Raw genomic sequence first — 24,604 nt, 5'->3', positions numbered from 1 at the left:
CCCCTCACCCTCATCACCCCTCGCCTCCCTCACCCACCCCTCACCCACCCCTCACCTCCCTCACCCTCATCACCCCCTCACCTCCCTCACCCTCATCACCCCTCACCCACTCCTCACCTCCCTCACCCTCGCCTCCCTTACCCTCACTCTCCCTCCTCCACCCCCCCTCCCTTACCCTCATCTGCCTTCCTCCACCTCCCACACCCTCACTCCCCCTCCTCTGCCTCTCCCTATCACTCCCCCTCCCACACCTCTTCCCTCCCTATCTCCTGCTTCTCCCTCACCACTGGGGGCTCCACCTCGCCCCTCCCCACTCCTCACCTGGAAGGGCCCCTCAGGATTAATGGTCACATTTCCTTGCTGCCATCTCTCGGCCTGGTTACCGCTCAGTGTCCACACCTGGGTCTCCACAGGCCGCACTCCCAGAGCCCGAACCACAACATTCAGTGACCCTGGAACACACAGAACGGTCAACAGTCAACGGTCGATCCAGCGACTCAACCACAGGAACAGGAGGAGGCCATTCAGCCCCTCGAGTCTGTTACACAGGAACAGGAGGAGGCCCATTCGGCCCCTCGAGCCTGTTACACAGGAACAGGAGGAGGCCCATTCAGCCCCTCGAGCCTGTTACACAGGAACAGGAGGAGGCCCATTCAGCCCCTCGAGCCTGTTACACAGGAACAGGAGGAGGCCCATTCAGCCCCTCGAGTCTGTTACACAGGAACAGGAGGAGGCCCATTCAGCCACTCTGGCCTGTTACACAGGAACAGGAGGTGGCCCATTCAGCCCCTTCTCCAGCCTGTTACACAGGAACAGGAGGAGGCCCATTCAGCCCCTCTCCAGCCTGTTACACAGGAACAGGAGGAGGCCCATTCAGCCCCTCGAGCCTGTTACACAGGAACAGGAGGTGGCCCATTCAGCCCCTTCTCCAGCCTGTTACACAGGAACATGAGGAGGCCCCATTCAGCCTCTTCTCCAGCCTGTTACCCAGGAACAGGAGGAGGCCCATTCAGCCCCTCTCCAGCCTGTTACCCAGGAACAGGAGGAGGCCCATTCAGCCCCTCTTCCGCCTGTTACACAGGAACAGGAGGAGGCCCATTCAGCCACTCTGGCCTGTTACACAGGAACAGGAGGTGGCCCATTCAGCCCCTTCTCCAGCCTGTTACACAGGAACAGGAGGAGGCCCATTCAGCCCCCTCCTCGAGCCTGTTACACAGGAACAGGAGGAGGCCCCATTCAGCCCCCTCCTCGAGCCTGTTACACAGGAACAGGAGGAGGGCCATTCAGCCCCTCTCCAGCCTGTTACACAGGAACAGGAGGAGGCCCATTCAGCCCCTCGAGTCTGTTACACAGGAACAGGAGGAGGCCCATTCAGCCACTCTGGCCTGTTACACAGGAACAGGAGGTGGCCCATTCAGCCCCTTCTCCAGCCTGTTACACAGGAACAGGAGGTGGCCCATTCAGCCCCTTCTCCAGCCTGTTACACAGGAACAGGAGGAGGCCCATTCAGCCCCCTCCTCGAGCCTGTTACACAGGAACAGGAGGAAGGCCATTCAGCCCCTCTCCAGCCTGCTCCACAGGAACAGGAGGAGGCCCCATTCAGCCCCCTCCTCGAGCCTGTTACACAGGAACAGGAGGAGGCCCCATTCAGCCCCCTCCTCGAGCCTGTTACACAGGAACAGGAGGAGGGCCATTCAGCCCCTCTCCAGCCTGTTACACAGGAACAGGAGGAGGCCCATTCAGCCGCTCTTCCGCCAGTTACACAGGAACAGGAGGAGGCCCCATTCAGCCCCTCTCCAGCCTGTTACACAGGAACAGGAGAAGTCCGTTCAGCCCCTCTTCCGCCAGTTACACAGGAACAGGAGGAGGCCCCATTCAGCCCCTCCAGCCTGTTACACAGGAACAGGAGGAGGCCTATTCAGCCCCTCGAGTCTGTTACACAGGAACAGGTGGAGGCCTATTCAGCCCCTCGAGCCTGTTACACAGGAACAGGAGGAGGCCCATTCAGCCCCTCGAGCCTGTTACACAGGAACAGGTGGAGGCCCATTCAGCTCCTCTTGAACCTGTCACAAATGTGGACCAGGCGGAACGGTACCCAGGAGGGTTTCCCGGGCTATCGGAGACCCCTGGATGGTCTGGGATTGTGCAGGCTGGCCCCCTGGCCTATCCCCTGGATGCAGGCACCTTAGCACTGCCACCTGGCACTGCCAAGGTGCCCATGTCACACTCCAAGTCAGCAGAAGCACTGCCTGGGTGCCAGGGTGCTATTAAAAGGGTGCCCAGCGGTCAGGGTGCCACTGCCAAGGGTCAGGGCCTGGGGGGGGCCATGCCTATGAAAGGAGGGTGGGGGGGGGGTTGAAGTGTGTGCTGGGGAGGTAAGTTGGGACCTCTCTGGAATTCTGGGAAGAGGGGGGGTCTCTGAGTGAGCATAGGGGTCCTGTGACCCATTGCGGGGGGGGGGGGGTGCCCTCACGTGGGGTAGTGAACCTGTGTATGGGGGGGTGACATTACCCATGGGTGGGGGGTGTGGGGGACCCACTTAGAGTTCGGAACTCACTTTCAAAATGGCGGCCCGATCTCGGGGTTCAGCTCCCCCGTGCTAAACAAAATCTCTGGGCGCGATCCTGCGGCTCCTCTAGCCCGGAACAGCAGCTCGCCGCGGCGCAGCGTGGCCAGTGAAATCCGGGAGATTCCGCTCCCGGGATCCCCCCCGGCTCGCAACCCCAGCCAGGTTCAACGCGATCCCGTGAGGCTTTGCAAGGCTCATCTGACCCACAATGGGCGGGGTCACTTTTTGGCAAAGCTGCTTGTTAGAGAGAGGCAGTAAGCCTCACTGTGCAGATTGCCGAGATCCCTGAGGCTTTGGGATTCAACGGTACTGGTCCCCACAGAAGGGGTATCAGACACAACGGCACTCGTGGGGGGTCTCCAAGGGGGTTGGAGGGCCCACCAGCTGCACAGGTTGGGGAACCCCCGCTGCTTGCCAGCCTGGCGCTGCTATGGTGCCAAGCTGGCATTTTGCGGCATGTGCTTAATCAGGATGGTGGGTGGTCTGCTCTGGCTGTCATTGTTCGACAGACCAGATCCTATGTCATACGTATTGCTGATGGCTCCATGGTGCGAAGGAATCGAAGGGCACTGCGAGAAGTTGCTTGCCCACAACCACTTTCCCCTCCATTTCCACATGTCGAATTGCCACCTCCAGACACCTCGAACCACGAGGCCGCCATCGTGCCTCCCACTCGCCTGTCAAGACACCGTCATCCCCTCCGCCACCTCTCCGGCGGCCGACCAGGATCAGACGCAAGCCTCAGAGACTGGATGTATGAGCATTTCCAGGATTAAATTCTATCTGCCCAATCGACCGACATCCTCCTGCAGCCGATCACCTTGACCAGTAACCATCCTGCCAACCTTCACGTCGCCTGGAAACGTACTTCCCACCCCCCACATCTCCCCCTACATCTGTAATCACAGGAAGCGGCTCAGGCACAATGTTCCCGATCGTGTGAGCTTCCTCTCAATGAGGACGTTTAAATGGGAATCGAGCTTCAGCCTCATCTGGCAATTCACTGAAATCCATTCAAATAAGAGTCAGAAGTTTTAACGCCAAACAACGCGTCAGTGAGGTTTTAAATACTCTCTCACTCTCGGTCAGTACCTCAGGATGAACAAACTGCACAGAGTACAGCAACTCCCACAGCACAGAGACTGAAACCATCACCCTCCACACACCATCTCCTCCGATAACCTTTCCAGCTCTACCCCTCTCTCTCCCTATCTGCCCCACCCACCCCTCTCTCTCTGTCTCCCTTTGTGTATCTCTCTCTCTGTCCCTCTCTGTGTATCTCTCTCTGTCCATATATCTCTCTCCCTATCTGCCCCACCCACCCCTCTCTCTGTCTCCCTTTGTGTACCTCGCTCTCTGTCCATATTTCTCTCTCTCTCTGTCCCTCTCTCTCTATCTACCCGACCCACCTTCTCTCCCTCTGTCCCTCTCTTTGTATCTCTGTCTCTCTTTGTATCTCTGTCTCTTAAGACATTAAACCATAAGACACAGGAGCAGAATTAGGCCACTCGGCCCATCGAATCCACTCCGCCATTCACTCATGGCTGATATTTTCTCATCTCCATTCTCCTGCCTTCTCCCCCTAACCCCTGACCCCCTTATTGATCAAGAACCTATCTATCTCTGTCTTAAAGACACTCAGTGATTTGGCCTCCACAGCCTTCTGCGGCAAAGAGTTCCCCAGATTCACCCCCCTCTGGCTGAAGAAATTCCTCCTCATCTCTGTTTGAAAGGATTGTCCCTTTAGTCTGAGATAGTGTCCTCTGGTTCTAGTTTTTCCTACAAGTGGAAACATTCTCTCCACGTCCACTCTATCCAGGCCTCGCAGTATCCTGTAAGTTTCAATAAGACCCTCCCTCATCCTTCTAAACTCCAACAAGTACAGACCCAGAGTCCTCAACCGTTCCTCATATGACAAGTTCTTCATTCCAGGGATCATTCTTGTGAACCTCCTCTGGACCCTTTCCAAGGCCAGCACATCCTTCCTTAGATACGGGGCCCAAAACTGCTCTCAATATTCCAAATGGGGTCTGACCAGAGCCTTATACAGCCTCAGAAGTACATCCCTGGTCTTGTATTCTAGCCCTCTCGACATGAATGCTAACATTGCATTTGCCTTCTTAACTGCCGACTGAACCTGCACATTAACCTTTCGAGGATCGTGAACAAGGACTCCCAAGTCCCTTTGTGCTTCTGATTTCCGAAGCATCTCCCCATTTAGAAAATATTCTGTGCCTAAATTCCTCCTTCCAAAGTGTGTAACCTCACACTTTTCCACATTGTATTCCATCTGCCACTTCATTGCCCGCTCTCCTAGCTTGTCCAAGTCCTTCTGCAGCCCCCTTGCTTCCTCAATAGCAACAAGCTTTTTCCAAGAGTGGGGGTGTCAATTACAAGGGGTCACGATGTCAAGGTGAGAGGGGGAAAGTTTAAGGGAGATGTGCGTGGAAAGTTTTTTACGCAGAGGGTGGTGGGGGCCTGGAACGCTTTGCCAGCGGAGGTGGTAGAGGCGGGCACGATAGCATCATTCAAGATGCATCTAGACAGATATATGAACGGGCGGGGAACAGAGGGAAGTAGATCCTTGGAAAATAGGTGACAGGTTTAGATAAAGGATTTGGATCGGCGCAGGCTGGGAGGGCCGAAGGGCCTGTTCCTGTGCTGTAATTTTCTTTGTTCTTTGTTCAATACTATCTGTCCCTCGACAGATCTTTGCATCATCTGCAAACTTAGCAACAGTGCCTTCAGTTCCTTCTTCCAGATCATTAATGTATATTGTGAAAAGTTGTGGTCCCAGCACCGACCCCTGAGGCACACCACTAGTCACCGGCTGCCATCCTGAAAAAGGCCCCTTTATCCCCACTCTCTGCCTTCTGCCAGTCAGCCAATCCTCTATCCATGCCAGGATCTTACCCTTAACACCATGGGCTCTTAACCTATTTAACAATCTCCTTGAGTTGTTGGTGCACCCACCGTGCTGTTAGGGAGGGAGTTCCAGGATGTTGCCCCAGTGACAGTGAAGGACGGGCGATATATTTCCCAGTCAGGGTGGTGAGTGACTGGGAGGGGAACCTCCAGGTGGTGGGGTTCCGAGGTATCCTCCAGGGGGTGGGGTTCCCAGGTATCTGCTGCTCTTGTCCTGCGAGATGGCAGTGATCGTGGGGTGGAAGGTGCTGTCTAAGGAACCTTGGTGAGTTACTGCAGTGTATCCTGTAGATGGTGCACACGGCTGTCACTGTGTGTCGGTGGTGGAGGGAGTGAATGTTTGTGGAAGGGGAGCAATCAAGCGGGGCTGTTTTGTCCTGGATGGTATTGCAGCGGCTTCATTACTGGGGAGTAAGTGGGCGATCGTGGGGGGTTCTGTGCGTTGTCGCGGTGTTTCGGGATTTTTCCTTCAGATGTTGAGGGGGGCTCGCAGTGGGAATCCGGGACAAATGCTCTCTTTAATGGGGTTCCTCATTCTCTGCCCTTAGGTCGAGCTTATGAACCAGAATTTTATTATGATACTCCGAGCCCAGTGAGAATGCAGAAAGGCAATCTCTACACCTTCATCCTCCAATGGACACAGAAACTTCCAAACGCTGTTGGTGATGTGGTGAAATATAAACTGGAGATAAAGCAAGAGGTGAGAATACAAACGCGCAGATACACCGGGCGCAGGTACACCGAGAGCAGATACACCGGGCGCAGATACACCGGGCGCAGGTACACCGAGAGCAGGTACACCGAGAGCAGGTACACCGAGAGCAGGTACACCAAGAGCAGATACACCGAGAGCAGATACACCGAGAGCAGATACACCGAGAGCAGGTACACCGAGAGCAGGTACACCGAGAGCAGGTACACCGAGAGCAGGTACACCGAGAGCAGATACACCGAGAGCAGATACACCGAGAGCAGGTACACCGAGAGCAGGTACACCGAGAGCAGGTACACCGAGAGCAGGTACACCGAGAGCAGGTACACCGAGAGCAGGTACACCGAGAGCAGGTACACCGAGAGCAGGTACACCGAGAGCAGATACGCCGAGAGCAGATACGCCGAGAGCAGGTACGCCGAGAGCAGGTACACCGAGAGCAGGTGCACCGAGAGCAGATGCACCGAGAGCAGGTACACCGAGAGCAGGTACACCGAGAGCAGGTACACCGAGAGCAGATACACCGAGAGCAGGTACACCGAGAGCAGGTACTCCGAGAGCAGGTACACCGAGAGCAGGTACACCGAGAGCAGGTACACCAAGAGCAGATACACCGAGAGCAGGTACACCGAGAGCAGGTACACCGAGAGCAGGTGCACCGAGAGCAGGTGCACCGAGAGCAGGTGCACCGAGAGCAGGTACACCGAGAGCAGGTACACCGAGAGCAGGTACACCGAGAGCAGGTACACCGAGAGCAGATACACCGAGAGCAGATACACCGAGAGCCGATAAACCGAGAGCAGATACACCGATAGCCGATACACCGAGAGCCGATACACCGAGAGCAGATACACCGAGAGCCGATAAACCGAGAGCAGATACACCGAGAGCAGATAAACCGAGAGAGGTATACAAAATTATGAGGGGCATAGACAGAGTGGATAGTCAGAGGCTTTTCCCCAGGGTAGAGGGGTCAATTACTAGGGGCCATAGGTTTAAGGTGAGAGGGGCAAGGTTTAGAGTAGATGTACGAGGCAAGTTTTTTACGCAGAGGGTAGTGGGTGCCTGGAACTCGCTACCGGAGGAGGTGGTGGAAGCAGGGACGATAGGGACATTTAAGGGGCATCTTGACAAATACATGAATAGGATGGGAATAGAAGGATACGCACCCAGGAAGTGTAGAAGATTGTAGTTTAGTCGGGCAGTATGGTCGGCACGGGCTTGGAGGGCCGAAGGGCCTGTTCCTGTGCTGTACATTTCTTTGTTCTTTGTTTGTTCAGATACACCGAGAGCAGGTACACCGAGAGCAGGTACACCGAGAGCAGGTACACCGAGAGCAGGTACACCGAGAGCAGGTACACCGAGAGCAGATACACCGAGAGCAGGTGCACCGATAGCCGATACACCGAGAGCAGGTACACCGAGAGCAGGTACACCGAGAGCAGGTACACCGAGAGCAGGTACACCGAGAGCAGGTACACCGAGAGCCGGTACACCGAGAGCAGGTAAACCGAGAGCAGATACACCGAGAGCAGATACACCGAGAGCAGGTACACCGAGAGCAGGTACACCGAGAGCAGGTACACCGAGAGCAGATACACCGAGAGCAGGTACACCGAGAGCAGGTACACCAAGAGCAGGTACACCGAGAGCAGGTACACCGAGAGCAGGTACACCGAGAGCCGGTACACCGAGAGCAGGTACACCGAGAGCAGGTGCACCGAGAGCTGGTACACCGAGAGCAGGTGCACCGAGAGCAGGTACACCGAGAGCAGATACACCGAGAGCAGGTACACCGAGAGCAGATACACCGAGAGCAGGTACACCGAGAGCAGATACACCGAGAGCAGGTACACCGAGAGCAGGTACACCGAGAGCAGATACACCGAGAGCAGGTACACCGAGAGCAGGTACACCGAGAGCAGGTACACCGAGAGCCGGTACACCGAGAGCAGGTAAACCGAGAGCAGATACACCGAGAGCAGATACACCGAGAGCAGGTACACCGAGAGCAGGTAGACCGAGAGCAGGTACACCGAGAGCAGATACACCGAGAGCAGGTACACCGAGAGCAGGTACACCGAGAGCAGGTACACCAAGAGCAGGTACACCGAGAGCAGGTACACCGAGAGTAGGTACACCGAGAGCCGGTACACCGAGAGCAGGTAAACCGAGAGCAGATACACCGAGAGCAGATACAACGAGAGCAGGTACACCGAGAGCAGATACACCGAGAGCAGGTGCACCGATAGCCGATACACCGAGAGCAGGTACACCGAGAGCAGGTACACCGAGAGCAGGTACACCGAGAGCAGGTACACCGAGAGCAGGTACACCGAGAGCAGGTACACCGAGAGCCGGTACACCGAGAGCAGGTAAACCGAGAGCAGATACACCGAGAGCAGATACACCGAGAGCAGATACACCGAGAGCAGGTACACCGAGAGCAGGTACACCGAGAGCAGGTACACCGAGAGCAGATACACCGAGAGCAGGTACACCGAGAGCAGGTACACCGAGAGCAGGTACACCGAGAGCAGGTACACCGAGAGCAGGTACACCGAGAGCAGGTACACCGAGAGCAGGTACACCGAGAGCAGATACACCGAGAGCAGGTACACCGAGAGCAGGTACACTGAGAGCAGGTGCACCGATAGCCGATACACCGAGAGCAGGTACACCGAGAGATACACCGAGAGCAGGTACACCGAGAGCAGATACACCGAGAGCAGGTGCACCGAGAGCAGATACACCGAGAGCAGATACACCGAGAGCAGGTACACCGAGAGCAGGTACACCGAGAGCAGGTACACCGAGAGCAGGTACACCGAGAGCAGATACACCGAGAGCAGGTACACCGAGAGCAGATACACCGAGAGCAGGTGCACCGAGAGCAGATACACCGAGAGCAGGTACACCGAGAGCAGATACACCGAGAGCAGGTACACCGAGAGCGGGTACACCGAGAGCAGGTACACCGAGAGCAGGTACACCGAGAGCAGGTACACCGAGAGCAGATACACCGAGAGCAGGTACACCGAGAGCGGGTACACCGAGAGCAGATACACCGAGAGCAGGTACACCGAGAGCAGATACACGGAGAGCAGGTACACCGAGAGCAGATACACCGAGAGCCGATAAACCGAGAGCAGATACACCGAGAGCAGATACACCGAGAGCAGGTACACCGAGAGCAGGTACACCGATAGCCGATACACCGAGAGCCGATACACCGAGAGCAGATACACCGAGAGCCGATAAACCGAGAGCAGGTACACCGAGAGCAGGTACACCGAGAGCAGATACACCGAGAGCAGATACACCGAGAGCAGGTACACCGAGAGCAGGTACACCGAGAGCAGGTACACCGAGAGCAGGTACACCGAGAGCAGATACACCGAGAGCAGGTACACCGAGAGCAGGTACACCGAGAGCAGGTGCACCGAGAGCAGGTACACCGAGAGTAGGTACACCGAGAGCAGATACACCGAGAGCAGGTACACCGAGAGCAGGTACACCGAGAGCAGGTACACTGAGAGCAGGTACACCGAGAGCAGGTACACCGAGAGCAGATACACCGAGAGCAGGTACACCGAGAGCAGGTACACTGAGAGCAGGTACACTGAGAGCAGATACACTGAGAGCAGATACACTGAGGTCTGTAGTATGTCAGGAATAAAAGAATGACTAGGGTAAGAGTAGGACCAGTCAAGGACAGGGATGGGAAGTTGTGTGTAGAGTCTGAAGAGATAGGCGAGATACTAAATGAATATTTTTCGTCAGTATTCACTCAGGAAAAAGATAATGTTGTGGAGGAGAATGCTGAGACCCAGGGTATTAGAATAGATGGCATTGAGGTACGAAGGAAAGAGGTGTTGGCAATTCTGGACAGGCTGAAAATAGATAAGTCCCCGGGGCCTGATGGGATTTATCCTAGGATTCTCTGGGAAGCCAGGGAAGAGATTGCTGGGCCTTTGGCTTTGATTTTTATGTCATCATTGGCTACAGGAATAGTGCCAGAGGACTGGAGGATAGCAAATGTGGTCCCTTTGTTCAAGAAGGGGAGTAGAGACAACCCCGGCAACTATAGACCAGTGAGCCTCACGTCAGTTGTGGGTAAAGTCTTGGAGGGGATTATAAGAGACAAGATTTATAATCATCTAGATAGGAATAATATGATTAGGGATAGTCAGCATGGCTTTGTGAAGGGTAGGTCATGCCTCACAAACCTTATTGAGTTCTTTGATAAGGTGACTGAACAGGTAGACGAGGGTAGAGCAGTTGATGTGGTGTATATGGATTTCAGCAAAGCGTTTGATAAGGTTCCCCACGGTAGGCTATTGCAGAAAATACGGAGGCTGGGGATTGAGGGTGATTTAGAGATGTGGATCAGAAATTGGCTGGCTGAAAGAAGACAGAGGGTGGTGGTTGATGGGAAATGTTCAGAATGGAGTACAGTCACAAGTGGAGTACCACAAGGATCTGTTCTGGGGCCGTTGCTGTTTGTCATTTTTATCAATGACCTAGAGGAAGGCGCAGAAGGGTGGGTGAGTAAATTTGCAGATGATACTAAAGTCGGTGGTGTTGTCGATAGTGTGGAAGGATGTAGCAGGTTACAGAGGGATATAGATAAGCTGCAGAGCTGGGCTGAGAGGTGGCAAAATGGATTTTAATGTAGAGAAGTGTGAGGTGATTCACTTTGGAAGGAATAACAGGAATGCGGAATATTTGGCTAATGTTAAAGTTCTTGGAAGTGTGGATGAGCAGAGGGATCTAGGTGTCCATGTACATAGATCCCTGAAAGTTGCCACCCAGGTTGATAGGGTTGTGAAGAAGGCCTATGGAGTGTTGGCCTTTATTGGTAGAGGGATTGAGTTCCGGAGTCGGGAGGTCATGTTGCAGCTGTAAAGAACTCTGGTACGGCCGCATTTGGAGTATTGCGTACAGTTCTGGTCACCGCATTATAGGAAGGACGTGGAGGCTTTGGAGCGGGTGCAGAGGAGATTTGCCAGGATGTTGCCTGGTATGGAGGGAAAATCTTATGAGGAAAGGCTGATGGACTTGAGGTTGTTTTCGTTAGAGAGAAGAAGTTTAAGAGGAGACTTAATAGAGGCATACAAAATGATCAGGGGTTGCAGAGGGTGGACAGTGAGAGCCTTCTCCCGCGGATGGAAATGGCTGGCACGAGGGGACATAGCTTTAAACTGAGGGGTAATAGATATAGGACAGAGGTCAGAGGTAGGTTCTTTACGCAAAGAGTAGTGAGGCCGTGGAATGCCCTACCTGCAACAGTAGTGAACTCGCCAACATTGAGGGCATTTAAAAGTTTATTGGATAAGCATATGGATAATAATGGTATAGTGTAGGTTAGATGGCTTTTGTTTTCTGACTTCCCATGTCGGTGCAACATCGTGGGCCGAAGGGCCTGTACTGCGCTGTATCGTTCTATGTTCTATGAGAGTAGATACACTGAGAGCAGATACACCGGGGGCAGGCACACCGGGGGCAGGCACACCGGGGGCAGGCACACCGGGGCAGGCACACCGGGGGCAGGCACACTGGGGGCAGGTACACTGAGAGCAGGTACACTGAGAGCAGGTACACTGAGAGATGACCTCAGATAGTGAAGCAGTCCATGTCCAAATGCAGCAAGACCTGGACAATATCTAGGCTTGGGCAAGTTACATTCGTGCCACACAAGTGTTAGGCGGTGTCCATCTCCTACCAGAGAGGATCAAACCACCGCCCTTTGGTATTCAATGGCATTACCATCGCTGAATCGCCCCACAATCAACATCCTGGGGGTAACCATTGATCATAGAACATAGAAAATACAGCACAGAACAGGCCCTTCGGCCCACGATGTTGTGCCGAACCTTTGTCCTAGATTAATCATAGATTATCATTGAATTTACAGTGCAGAAGGAGGCCATTCGGCCCTTTGAGTCTGCACCAGCTCTTGGAAAGAGCACCCTACCCAAACTCAACACCTCCACCCAACACCAAGGGCAATTTGGACATTAAGGGCAATTTATCATTGGCCAATTCACCTAACCCGCACATCTTTGGACTGTGGGAGGAAACCGGAGCACCCGGAGGAAACCCACGCAGACACGGGGAGGACGTGCAGACTCCGCACAGACAATGACCCAAGCCGGAATCGAACCTGGGACCATGGATCTGTGAAGCAATTGTGCTATCCACAATGCTACCGTGCTGCCCTTAAGAACAAATAAATCTCCACTAGATCATTTTCCCGTAATCCATGTACCTATCCAACAGCTGCTTGAAGGTCCCTAATGTTTCCGACTCAACTACTTCCACAGGCAGTGCATTCCATGCCCCCACTACTCTCTGGGTAAAGAACCTACCTCTGATATCCCTCCTATATCTTCCACCTTTCACCTTAAATTTATGTCCCCTTGTAATGGTGTGTTCCACCTGGGGAAAAAGTCTCTGACTGTCTACTCTATCTATTCCCCTGATCATCTTATAAACCTCTATCAAGTCGCCCCTGATCCTTCTCCGCTCGAATGAGAAAAGGCCTAGCACCCTCAACCTTTCCTCGTAAGACCTACTCTCCATTCCAGGCAACATCCTGGTAAATCTTCTTTGCACCCTTTCCAGAGCTTCCACATCCTTCCTAAAATGAGGCGACCAGAACTGTACACAGTACTCCAAATGTGGCCTTACCAAAGTTTTGTACAGCTGCATCATCACCTCACTCTTAAATTCTTAATCCCTCTGTTAATGAACGCGAGCACACCATAGGCCTTCTTCACAGCTCTATCCACTTGAGTGGCAACTTTCAAAGATGTATGAACATCTTTTCAGAAACTGAACTGGACCCAGCCACATTAATACTGTGGCTACCAGGGCAGGTCAAAGGTTAGGAATCCTATGCTGAGAAATTCAACTCCTGACCCCTCAAAGCCAGTCCACCATCTACAAGGCACAAGTGAGGAGTGTGATGGAATACTCTCCACTTACCTGGATGGGCGCAGCCCCAACAACTCTCCGAAAACTCAACACCACCCAGGACAAGGCAATCTGCTTGATTGCCCCCCTTCCACAAACATTCAAACTCTCCACCACCGACAAACAGTGGCAGCCATGTGCACCATCTACAAGATTGATGGGCTACACCCCAGGGTCCTAAAAGAGATAGCTGAGGAGACTGTGGAGGCATTGGTGGTGATCTTTTAGGAATCACTGGAGGCAGGAAGGGTCCCAGAGGACTGGAAAGTGGCTAATGTAACACCGTGTTTAAGAAGTGAGGGAGAGGGAAGACGGGAAATTATAGGCCGGTTAGCCTGACTTCGGCCATTGGTAAGATTGGTCTGTTATTAAAGATGAGTCGCGGAGTACTTGGACGTGCACGGTAAAATAGGACTGAGTCAGCACGGCTTCGTCAAAGGGAGGTCGTGTCTGACAAATCTGTTAGAGTTCTTTGAGGAGGTAACAAGGAAGTTAGACAAAGGAGAACCAGTGGACGTGATTTATTTAGATTTCCAGAAGGCCTTTGACAAGGTGCTACATAGGAGACTGTTAAATAAGTTAAGAGCCCATGGTGTTCAGGGTAAGATCCTGGCATGGATAGTGGATTGGCTGACTGGCAGAAGGCAGAGAGTGGGGATAAAGGGGTCTTTTTCAGGATGGCAGCCGGTGACTAGTGGTGTGCCTCAGAGGTCGGTGCTGGGACCACAACTTTTCACAATATACATTAATGATCTGGAAGAAGGAACTGAAGGCTCTGTTGCTAAGTTTGCAGATGATACAAAGATCTGTCGAGGGACAGGTAGTATTGAGGAAGCAAGGGGGCTGCAGAAGGACTTGGACAAGCTAGGAGAGCGGGCAATGAAGTGGCAGATGGAATACCATGTGGAAAAGTGTGAGGTTACACACTTTGGAAAGAGGAATTTAGCCAGACTATTTTCTAAATGGAGAAATGCTTCGGAAATCAGAAGCACAAAGGGACTTGGGAGTCCTTGTTCATGATTCTCGAAAGGTTAATGTGCAGGTTCAGTCGGCAGTTAAGAAGGCAAATGCAATGTTAGCATTCATGTCAAGAGGGCTAGAATACAAGACCAGGGATGTACTTCTGAGGCTGTGTAAGGCTCTGGTCAGACCCCATTTGGAGTATTGTGAGCAGTTTTGGGCCCCGTATCTAAGGAAGGATGTGCTGGCCTTGGAAAGGGTCCAGAGGAGGTTCACAAAAACTATGCCTACAGTCTGAAGCCCTAAATGAATACTTTGCTTCAGTATTGACCAGAGAGACCTTGTTGCCCATGAGAACAGTGTGAACCAGGTTAATAGACTCAAACAGGTTGATATTAAGGAGGAGGATGTGCTGGAAATTTTGAAAAGCATCAGGATAGATAAGTCCCCTGGGCCTGACGGGATATACCCAAGGTTACTACGGGAAGCGAGGGAGGAGATTGCTGCGCCGTTAGCGATGATCTTTGCGTCCTCACTCTCCACTGGAGTAGTACCGGATGATTGGAGGGAGGCGAATGTTGTTCCCCTGTTCAAGAAAGGGAATAGGGAAATCCCGGGGAATTACAGACCCACCAGTCTTACGTCTGTGGTGAACAAAATATTGGAAAGGATTCTGAGAGATAGAATTTATGATTATTTAGAAAAACATAGTTTGATTAAAGATAGTCAGCATGGCTTTGTGAGGGGCAGGTCATGCCTCACAAGCCTCATTGAATTCTTTGAGGATGTGACGAGACACTACCCCGGATCCTCAGACTGTGACCCCTGGTTCTGTACACACCCACCATCGGGAACATCCTTCCTGCATCTACCCTGTCCAGTCCCCCCCCCCCACCATCGGGAACATCCTTCCTGCATCGACCCTGTCCAGTCCCCCCCACCATCGGGAACATCCTTCCTGCATCGACCCTGTCCAGTCCCCCCCACCATCGGGAACATCCTTCCTGCATCGACCCTGTCCAGTCCCCCCCACCATCGGGAACATCCTTCCTGCATCGACCCTGTCCAGTCCCCCCCACCATCGGGAACATCCTTCCTGCATCAACCCTGTCCAGTCCCCCCCACCATCGGGAACATCCTTCCTGCATCTACCCTGTCCAGTCCCCCCCACCATCGGGAACATCCTTCCTGCATCGACCCCGTCCAGTCCTGTTAGAATTTTACAAGTTTCTGTGAGATCCCCCCTCATTCTACTGAACTCCAGAAAATACAATCCTTTTTTGTTAATTTAGAGTATCTAATTTTTTTTTCCAATTAAGGGGCAATTTAGCGTGGCCAATCCACCTATCCTGCACATCTTTGGGTTTTGGGGGTGAGACCCACGCAGACGCAGGGAGAATGTGCAAACTCCACACAGACAGTGACCCAGGGTCGGGATCGAACCAGGGTCCTCAGCACCCTGAGACAGCAGTGCTAACCAGTGCACCACCGTGCCACCCCCCAGAAAGTATAATCCTAACCGACTTAGTCTCTCCTCATATGACAGTCCCGCCATCCCTGGAATCAGTCTGGTAAACCTTCGCTGTCCTCCCTCCATAGCAAGAACATCCTTCCTCAGAGAAGGAGACCAAAACTGCCCACAATACTCCAGGTGTGGCCTCACCAAGGCCCAGTACAATTGCAGCAACACATCCCTGCTTCTATACTCAAAACCTCTCGCAATGAAGGCCAACATACCATTAGCCTTCTTTACCGCCTGCTGCACCTGCAGCTTACCTTCAGCGACTGGTGCACAAGGACACCCAGGTCCCGCTGCACACTCCCCTCTCCCAATTTACAACCATTCAGGTAGTAATCTGCCTTCCTGTTTTTGCTTCCAAAGTGAATAACCTCACACTTATCCAAATTATACTGCATCTGCCATTGGTTTGCCCACTCACCCAACCTCTCCAGATCTTGCTGTAGGATCCCTGCATCCTCGTCACAATTCACCCTCCCACCTAACTTGGTATCATCTGCAAACTTTGCGATGTTACATTTTGTTCCCTCATCCAAATCATTAATATATATTGTGAATAGCTGGGGTCCCAGCACCGATCCCTGTGGTACCCCACTGGTTACTGCCTGCCAATTTGAAAAGGACCCATTAATCCCGACTCGTTTCCTCTCTGCCAACCAGCATTCTGTCCATCTCAATACACTTCCCCCAATCCCACGCGCTTTAATTTTACGCTAATCTTTTATGCGGAACTTTGTCAAAAGCCTGTTGAAAGTCCAAATATACCACATCCACTGGCTCCCCCTTGTCAATGCTAGTAATAATAATAATCACTTATTGTCACAAGTAGGCTTCAATGAAGTTACTGTGAAAAGCCCCACGTCGCCACATTCCGGCGCCTGTTTGGGGAGGCTGGTACGGGAATTGAACCCGCGCTGCTGGCATTGTTCTGCATTACAAGCCAGCTGTTTTTCCCGCTGTGCTAAACCAGCCCCTAGTTACTGTGCTAAGCCAGCCCTACTAGTTACATCCTCGAACATTCCAGTAAATTTGTCATACAATCATACAATCATAGAATTTACAGTGCAGAAGGAGGCCACTCGGCCCATCGAGTCTGCACCGGCTCCTGGAAAGAGCACCCTACCCACGGTTAACACCTCCACTCTATCCCCATAACCCCACCTTACCCAACCTTTTTGGACACTAAGGACAATTTATCATGGCCAATCCACCTAACCTGCACATTTTTGGACTGTGGGAGGAAACCGGAGCACCCGGAGGAAACCCACGCAGACACGGGGAGAACGTGTAGACTCCGCACAGACAGTGACCCAAGCCGGGAATCGAACCTGGGACCCTGGAGCTGTGAAGCAACTGTGCTAACCACTGTGCTACCGTGCTGCCCTTGTCAAGCATGACTTCCCTTCATAAACCCATGCTGACTCTGTCCGATCCTGCCACTGTTTTCTAAATGCTGTGCTATAAAATCTTTGGTAATGGATTCCAGAATTTTCCCCGGTACTGACGTCAGGCTGACTGGTCTGTAATTCCCTGCTTTCTCTCTACCTCCCTTTTTGAATATCGGAGTGACGTGAGCTACCCTCCAATCTGCAGGGACTGCTCCAGAGTCTATAGAATCCCGGAAGATGATCACCAATACATCCACTATTCCCAGAGCCACCTCCGGAAGCACTCTGGGATGCAGATATCTGACTCTGGGGATTTATCCGCCTTCAATCCCATCAATTTTCCCAGCACCTTTTCTCTACTAATGTTGATCTCCCTCAGTTCCTCCCACATATGGGGCGAAATTCTCCGGAAACAGCGCGATGTTCTCCGACTGGCGCCCAAAACGGCGCAAATCAGACGGGCATCGCGCCGCCCCAAAGGTGCGGAATGCGCCGCATCTTTGGGGGCCGAGCCCCAACCTTGAGGGGCTAGGTCGGCGCCGGACGAATTTCCGCCCCGCCAGCTGGCGGAAAAGGCCTTTGGTGCCCCGCCAGCTGGCGCGGAAATGACATCTCCGGGCGGCGCATGCGCGGGAGCGTCAGCGGCCGCTGACAGTTTCCCACGCATGCGCAGTGGAGGGAGTCTCTTCCGCCTCCGCCATGGTGGAGACCGTTGCGAAGGCGGAAGGGAAAGAGTGCCCCCACGGCACAGGCTCGCCCGCGGATCGGTGGGCCCCGATCGCGGGCCAGGCCACCGTGGGGGCACCCCCCGGGGTCAGATCGCCCCGCGCCCCCCCCAGGACCCCGGAGCCCACCCGCACCGCCTTGTCCCATCGGTAAGGTAGGTGGTTTAATCCACGCCGGCGGGGGGTCGGAGAATTTCGCCCCCGGAATCCCTTTGTTCTTCTTTTCCGAATTCTAAACTGCTCCCAATCCTCAGACCTGTTGTTTTTCGTGGCCAATCTGTATCCTTGGATCGGATACTATCCCTAATTTCCCTTGTAAGCCATGGATTGGCCCTCTTACCCCCTTTGCTTTTGCCAGTCAGGAATGAACAGTTGCTGCAGTTCCCCCACGCGTTCCTTGAATATTCGCCATTGTCCTTTTCAGTAACCTGTCCCAATTGATCAAAGCCAACTCGCGTCTCATTTTGCTGGAGTTTCCTTTGTTCTGACCCTAGGGACCCGAGTCTCAGAATCAGCTACTTCATGTATAGATTGTAAGTAGCTGGGGCCCAAGAACCGAACCCTGTGGCCCCCCACTGGTTACATCACGCCATCCAGAAAAAGACCCATTTATCCCCACTCTCTGTCTGCTGACCAGCAGCCAGTCTTCTATCCAAGATGATAAATTAAACTTCTGTGCGGCAACTTATCAAACCCCTTCCGGAACTCCGGATATACCACATCTACCGGATGCCCATTATCCACTCGGCTTGTTACATCTTCGGAGAATTCGAGCAAATTAGTCAAACATGATTTACACTCCATAACACCATGCTGACTTGGATGGATAGCGCTTGGACTTTCCAAATGTCCTGATATTATGTCACAATTATTATATCAGAAAGCATATATGAAATGGGATCTGAGTGTATACCGGAGCGTTATGGCAGCACGATAGCACAAGTGGTTAGCACTGTGGCTTCACAGCTCCAGGGTCCCAGGTTCGATTCCCGGCTTGGGTCACTGTCTGTGCGGAGTCTGCACATCCTCCCCGTGTGTGCGTGGGTTTCCTCCGGGGGCTCCAGTTTCCCTCCACAGTCCAAAGATGTGCAGGTTAGGTGAATTGGCCACGCTAAATTGCCCTTAGTGTCCAAAAGGTTAGGTGGGGTTACTGGGTTATGGGGATAGGGTGGAAGTGAGGGGCTTAAGTGGGTCGGTGCAGACTCGATGGGCCGAATGGCCTCCTTCTGCACTGTCTGTTCTATGAAGGCGGATAAATCTCCAGGGCCTGATAATCTTCACCCCAGATGACTTAAGGAAGTGGCCCTAGAAATAGTAGATCCATCGGTGGTCATTTTCCAAACTTCTTTGGACTCTGGGATGGTTCCTACAGATTGGGGGGCGGCGAAAGTAACACCGGTGTTCAAAAGGGGCGGTAGAGAGAAAACAGGGAACTATAGACCAGTGAGCCTAACATTGGTAGGAGAGACCTTTCTGCATGTTCCACTCTCCTAATTTATTGCCATTCAGATAATAATCTGCCTTCTTGTTTTTGCTTCCAAAGTGGATAGCCTTGCGTTGATCCACATTATATTGCATCTGCCAATCACTTGCCCACTCGCCCAACCTGTCCAGATCTTGCTGTAGGATCTCTGCATCCTCGTCACAATTCACCCTCCCACCTAATTTGGTATCATCTGCAAACTTTGCGATGTTACATTTTGTTCCCTCATCCAATCATTGATATATATTGTGACTAGCTGGGGTCCCAGCACCGATCCCTGTGGTACCCCACTGGTTACTGCCTGCCAATTTGAAAAGGACCCATTAATCCCGACTCGTTTCCTCTCTGCCAACCAGTTTTCTATCCACCTCAATACACTACCTCCCCAATCATTTCCCTCCCTCATTACCCTCACTCCCTCTATCTCTCCCTCATTACCCTCACTCCCTCTATCTCTCCCTCCTTCTCCTCACTACCTCTTTCTCTCCCTCCTTCCCCTCGCTCCCTCCCCTCCTGCCCATTCCATGTGAGAGTTAACGGACAGTTTATCCTCTATTTCTCTACAGGGTCCATTAGGGGTCTGGATGGGTCCCGAGTACATCAGCATCAACAAGACCATTGAGACGGGCTCGCTCCTCACCTACACACTCAGAAACCTCCGAATCCCGCACAGTTACATCCTGAAACTCACCCCCATCACCAGCTATGGACCAGGAGACACAGCTGGCAGAGACATCCAGTATAATCGTCAGTATTCTCTTCATTACGTACCATCCAATAGACAGAATGTGCGAGGGAGAGACAGACTATCAGAGAGCGAGAGTCAAAGAGAGAGAGAGAGACTGAGGGAGAGAGAGGCAGTCAGAGAGAGAGAGCGAGACAGTCAAAGAGAAAGAGAGAGACAGTCAGAGAGGGAGAGAGAGAAAGAGAGGTGTGGTGTTGGGTGCTCTGGTGCACAGATGAGCCAACACAGTTGTATGTGGTACAACTCTATTTTATTATAACTCTTATAATACAGTTCGTTCTGGATACTCTGCACGTGCTGTCTCCCTGAGTGTCTTTGGCAATAGATGTGTCCTGGTTCTCCTCTCAGCTAATACTGACCACCGGGGGTCGTGTCTGTGCTTTTATATCTTTCTGTCATTGGTTGTGGTGTTGTGTGTTCTAATTTGTCTGTTGGTGTGTCTATCATGATGTGTGTGTTTGAATATCATGACATCCCCCTTTTTTTACAAAGATAAGTGCCTACGTGGTTATAAATATAATTGTGTCGTGAGTGCATCTAAGAGTGTGCGTTTGTGTTGTGCACAGCGTGTGTTTATGACGTAACTATTTACATGGGGCGATGTCGGGTGCGTCACACTAACAAGGTTGTACCATAACAAAACTTGGATGCGAGAGAAAAAAAAACTTGAACATTGGTCCGGTCAGACGATATCTGGAACAATAAACAACAACAGGTTATAATACAGAAGTGTTTGACTTTTTGAACGTATGAACAGCGTTATAAGTCCAGTCTAATGGGTGACCGCCTCAAGAATGGGCTGGTCCTCAAGCCGGTTCAGCTGTGGAGATTTGGGGTCACACTGGTTCACCTTGGACTGTTGGAGGTGATGCTGTTGCCGAAGTCTCTACTTTACCATTTGTTGTACTTCGTGCAGTGCTTGGTTTTTTCATTCGTGCAAATATAACATTCAACATCTTTGTTAGTGGTGCCCTGGCTGTGGTTTGGTTCTGGTGGCGATGGAAGGGGCATGATCCGTGGCATCTCCACGAAGTCATCCTTGGGAACCAGTGGAGGATCCGGCGTGTGCGTACGGTGCAGTTGCGAGCGTGGAAGGCGGCACAAAGCCCGCTGATTGCACCTACGCACCAATCCATCCGCCCTGCATGCCAGGAACAAGGTGGAGTCTGTTTTCTTTTTATGTTTGTGGTGGACGGCATCTTGTAGCCGATGGGTCGTTGCCATCGAAGTAGCACCATCACTAATATCATGCAAGGCGATGACTGTGCCAGATGTGGAAGTTGGCCGAGACCGTGTACGCTGGTTCCGGCCACCTGCTGTGCCGGAAGGGCGACTCCGCAGAGAAACGTCGAAGCATGTCGCCTTGGAGAGAGAATTGTTGCTCGCATCAACGTCTGGCGATGGCGCGAATTGGTGTGTCCATCTTGGACCGCCGGTGCTGGTTGCCACTGCCGACCCAGTGGGACTGCCACGCGATCCATTCCCTGTCGCTGTGGCATCTGCCGTCACCCTGAGCGTGCCATCACCGAGGCCGCGACACCGCCCGTCCGGAGCGAGGTCTGGCGTGCGCAAATCAGAGTCGGCGCTTGGCTGCTCCCCATCTGGAGTCCGGTCTGCCTTCCGTCGATGCCCCCCGTCCGGAGTCCCAACAGGTTCACTGGAGGCAGCCGAGATTCCCTGAAGCTGCACTTCTGGAGTCGGAACATGCAGGAATGCACCAACCAGTGGAGAGGCTCGAGCCATCGAGGGTGGAAGCGGTGCGCCGCCACCGCAGTCGTCAGTGGTCCCACCGTGATCGTCGAGTGCCTCGGTACGCACTAGGCGAGGTCTGTCACCTTGCACCTTTTGCATGGGAAGTGGGATGCTGTCGTCACTCGTCTCACATCCCGTGGATAGATCGTCATTAGCAGCTTGCTGTTCACTAGGGTTGGGTAAATTGTCAGAGTTTTCATCTGGTGGTGCACACCATGTCGGTGGACTGTCATTGTCTTGCCATTGTCCTTCATTTGGGCTTTTCTTCTTTGGAACTTTAAATCTTCCCCCAGACATTGCAGAACCTTGTTTATTACCCCCAAATTCTCCCATATGTATGGTCTCGAATATAGGATCCACTGTTTCTATCGACATTGTACCATTTTCCAAAGAACATTCCGTTTCACTTTTCTTCTCAGGTACCTCATATGTAACTTTGTTTAATGTACATGCCTTCATGGTCTCTGGGTCTGATTTTGCTGGGACTGGCATGGTCACAGTCTCTCTTTTACTGTTCTCAATTGCCCACATTATACTCCCCATACATAACTGCTTAATCACTGGGGTTAGTGTGGTACAATGGATAATCGGGTCGACCTTATCTGCATCTTCACCATTAGTGGAAAGCACACTTGGTTCACTTGAAACTGCTGTGGGTTTTAAATTCGTTATCTGGCTACTCGATGTCGGTGTCCTCAGGATTCTTGCTCCAATGTTCTGCTCAATAATCAGTGGAGTGTGTATAGGTTCAATGCAATTAATGTTCCCCTCCAGGTTTGAAGAGTCATTACTGACTAACTGCTGGTCTCCGAAGTTGGGATTTTGCGGCATTGTGTTGAAGGGAGACATTTGTCCCTGCTGTAGATATGATTCAGGTTGTGTTATTTCCATTACCTGAGGATCAATGTCTTGTCCATTTTTTCGATCCGTACTAAAACACTGCCAATTCTCAGTCTGCTCCTTGCAAGTTAAACATTCAATTAATTTCGTTAGCAAATCCTCAGCATCCTTCTGTGGCCGTGCAGCATTATTAATCTCTGTTCGGCTACAATGATCCTGAAGGTCAGCGCATAAACCTTTTTTCTTCGGGCTTGGACGAGGCGATTCCTTTGGCTTGTCTTCAGTTGGGCTTGAACAGTCTTCAGCGCTGTGCCCTTCATTGTAGCATGAGAGACCGTCATGGTCATGCTGCTGTGTAGTGGAGCATGGTAGGCTGTTATAGCCTTCTTGCGGTTCACGGGAGCATGGCAGACTTGCATCGTCTGCCGCTGGTTGGTCAGGAGAGGTTGCTAGACCCTCATGGTCTTGTTCCTGCAAGGACTGCGCTCTGGAGTCTTGCGTTCCTTCCATCGTGGAGTCCGTCCACGAGCTCTCTGTGGAGGCTTGTGACACTGGAGTCACTTCTTGTTCGTGCAAGGACTGCGCTCTGGAGTCTTGCGTTGCTTCTATCGTGGAGGCTGTCCACGAGCTCTCTGTGGAGGCTTGTGACACTGGAGTCACTTCTTGTCCGTGCAAGGACTGCGCTCTGGAGTCTTGCATTTCTGCAATTGTGGAGTCTGTCCACGAGCTTGCTGTGGAAGCTTGTGACACTGGAGTCACTTCTGGTTCATGCGAGGACTGCACTCTGGAGTCTTGCATGTCTTCTTTCATAGAGTCGGGAACGTTGAGCGGGACGTGGACCACGCTCTGTGTGGCAGCAGGGCGCTCTCCGTGTGCTTGCACCGCTCCCTGTCTGTTAATGTCAGGCTGCAGCATCATCCGGTACTGATAAGTTGGAACGTCATATCTGCTGGATTGAAGATCCTCAAATCCGAAAAATGAATCCGCATCTGCGTCGGATTCAATGTGGGGGCCGCCAATGTGCAACACGAAAGGTTCGTCCGAGTCATAGTCATATAGGACCACGGAGCTATCATTGGGCTCGCGAGGTCCGGAAACCCTGTAAAAATCGTCATCGAAGTATTCAAGGTCGGAATCATCGGCTTGTGCGTAGGTAACTGCTTGTCAGAGGGTTCTTCGGAGGTCAAATTCATCTCCTGGGTCAATTTGCGGCACTGTGCTGTCATTCCAGGTGAGGGAAGGTTGTTTTACAGCTTTAACAGGTTTTTGTTTTTTTGATTTGGGACGTTTCCCTTTTAAATTGGTGCGGTCTGGGGCCTCTGACATCCTGACGCTCGGTATGTAGCACGCAGGAAGCGACTGCGCATGCTCAGATCGCTGTTCCTTTACCGATGGCCGTTTTCTTGACTGCGCATGCGCAGCATCTCGCGCATGCGCAAACGAAACTTCCGGTTCTGCGCACTTCTCGCGCAACTGTGCTAGCGTGATACCTTTAGCAAGATGGCCGCCGACCTCGACCCAGCCCTCTCTCAGGCCCGGGATTTCGGCCTCTGGGAATTCGGGCTCCGGGATCCCAGCCACGAGGTGAGTACTGCAGCTTTTCTTACCTTTACTTGCCGATTGGATTGCGTTTTCTTCACAGTACTTGGAGAATTTGTCCAGGACTGCCTGGTAATCGTACCTTTGCTGCCTCCTGAAGAACCTGAACCTTGTGAATATTTCTCTTGCCCTTGCACCGGCGACGGTGAGGAGAAATTCAATTTTTTCCCTATCATCCAGGTCTTGGAGTTCAGCTGCCACCAGGAACAATTCGAAATTTTGCCGGAATGGCCCCAGTTTTCGTGGAGGTCGCCGTCGCACTAGAGCGCCTGCGGAACCGGGAGCTCTATCATTTTGCCTGGGCACTGCTGGTTGTCTGTGTACACTGAGGTATGCCGGCAGGTATCGATCCACTCCTGTACCATGTGGTGTTGGGTGCTCTGGTGCACAGATGAGCCAACACAGTTGT

General features: G+C 52.5%; 1 protein-coding gene across 1 annotated transcript in view; it reads left to right on the top strand.

Annotated features, from left to right (window-relative positions):
- Positions 1-6,039: 6,039 nt before the first annotated feature.
- The window catches only part of LOC140411223 (MAM domain-containing glycosylphosphatidylinositol anchor protein 1-like), a 192,843-nt gene continuing 174,278 nt past the window's right edge, over positions 6,040-24,604 (top strand). The window contains exons 1-2 of the mRNA XM_072500331.1: positions 6,040-6,194; positions 19,826-20,006. Of these exons, the coding sequence (XP_072356432.1) occupies positions 6,093-6,194; positions 19,826-20,006 (283 nt within the window). The 5' untranslated portion in view covers positions 6,040-6,092. The remainder of the gene's footprint in view (positions 6,195-19,825; positions 20,007-24,604) is intronic.

Source organism: Scyliorhinus torazame, chromosome 4, assembly GCF_047496885.1.
Source record: "Scyliorhinus torazame isolate Kashiwa2021f chromosome 4, sScyTor2.1, whole genome shotgun sequence".
In the NCBI taxonomy this organism is placed as follows: domain Eukaryota; kingdom Metazoa; phylum Chordata; class Chondrichthyes; order Carcharhiniformes; family Scyliorhinidae; genus Scyliorhinus; species Scyliorhinus torazame.
The sequence above is the reverse complement of the archived record's forward strand: the minus strand, read 5'-3'. Positions and strand labels throughout refer to the sequence as shown.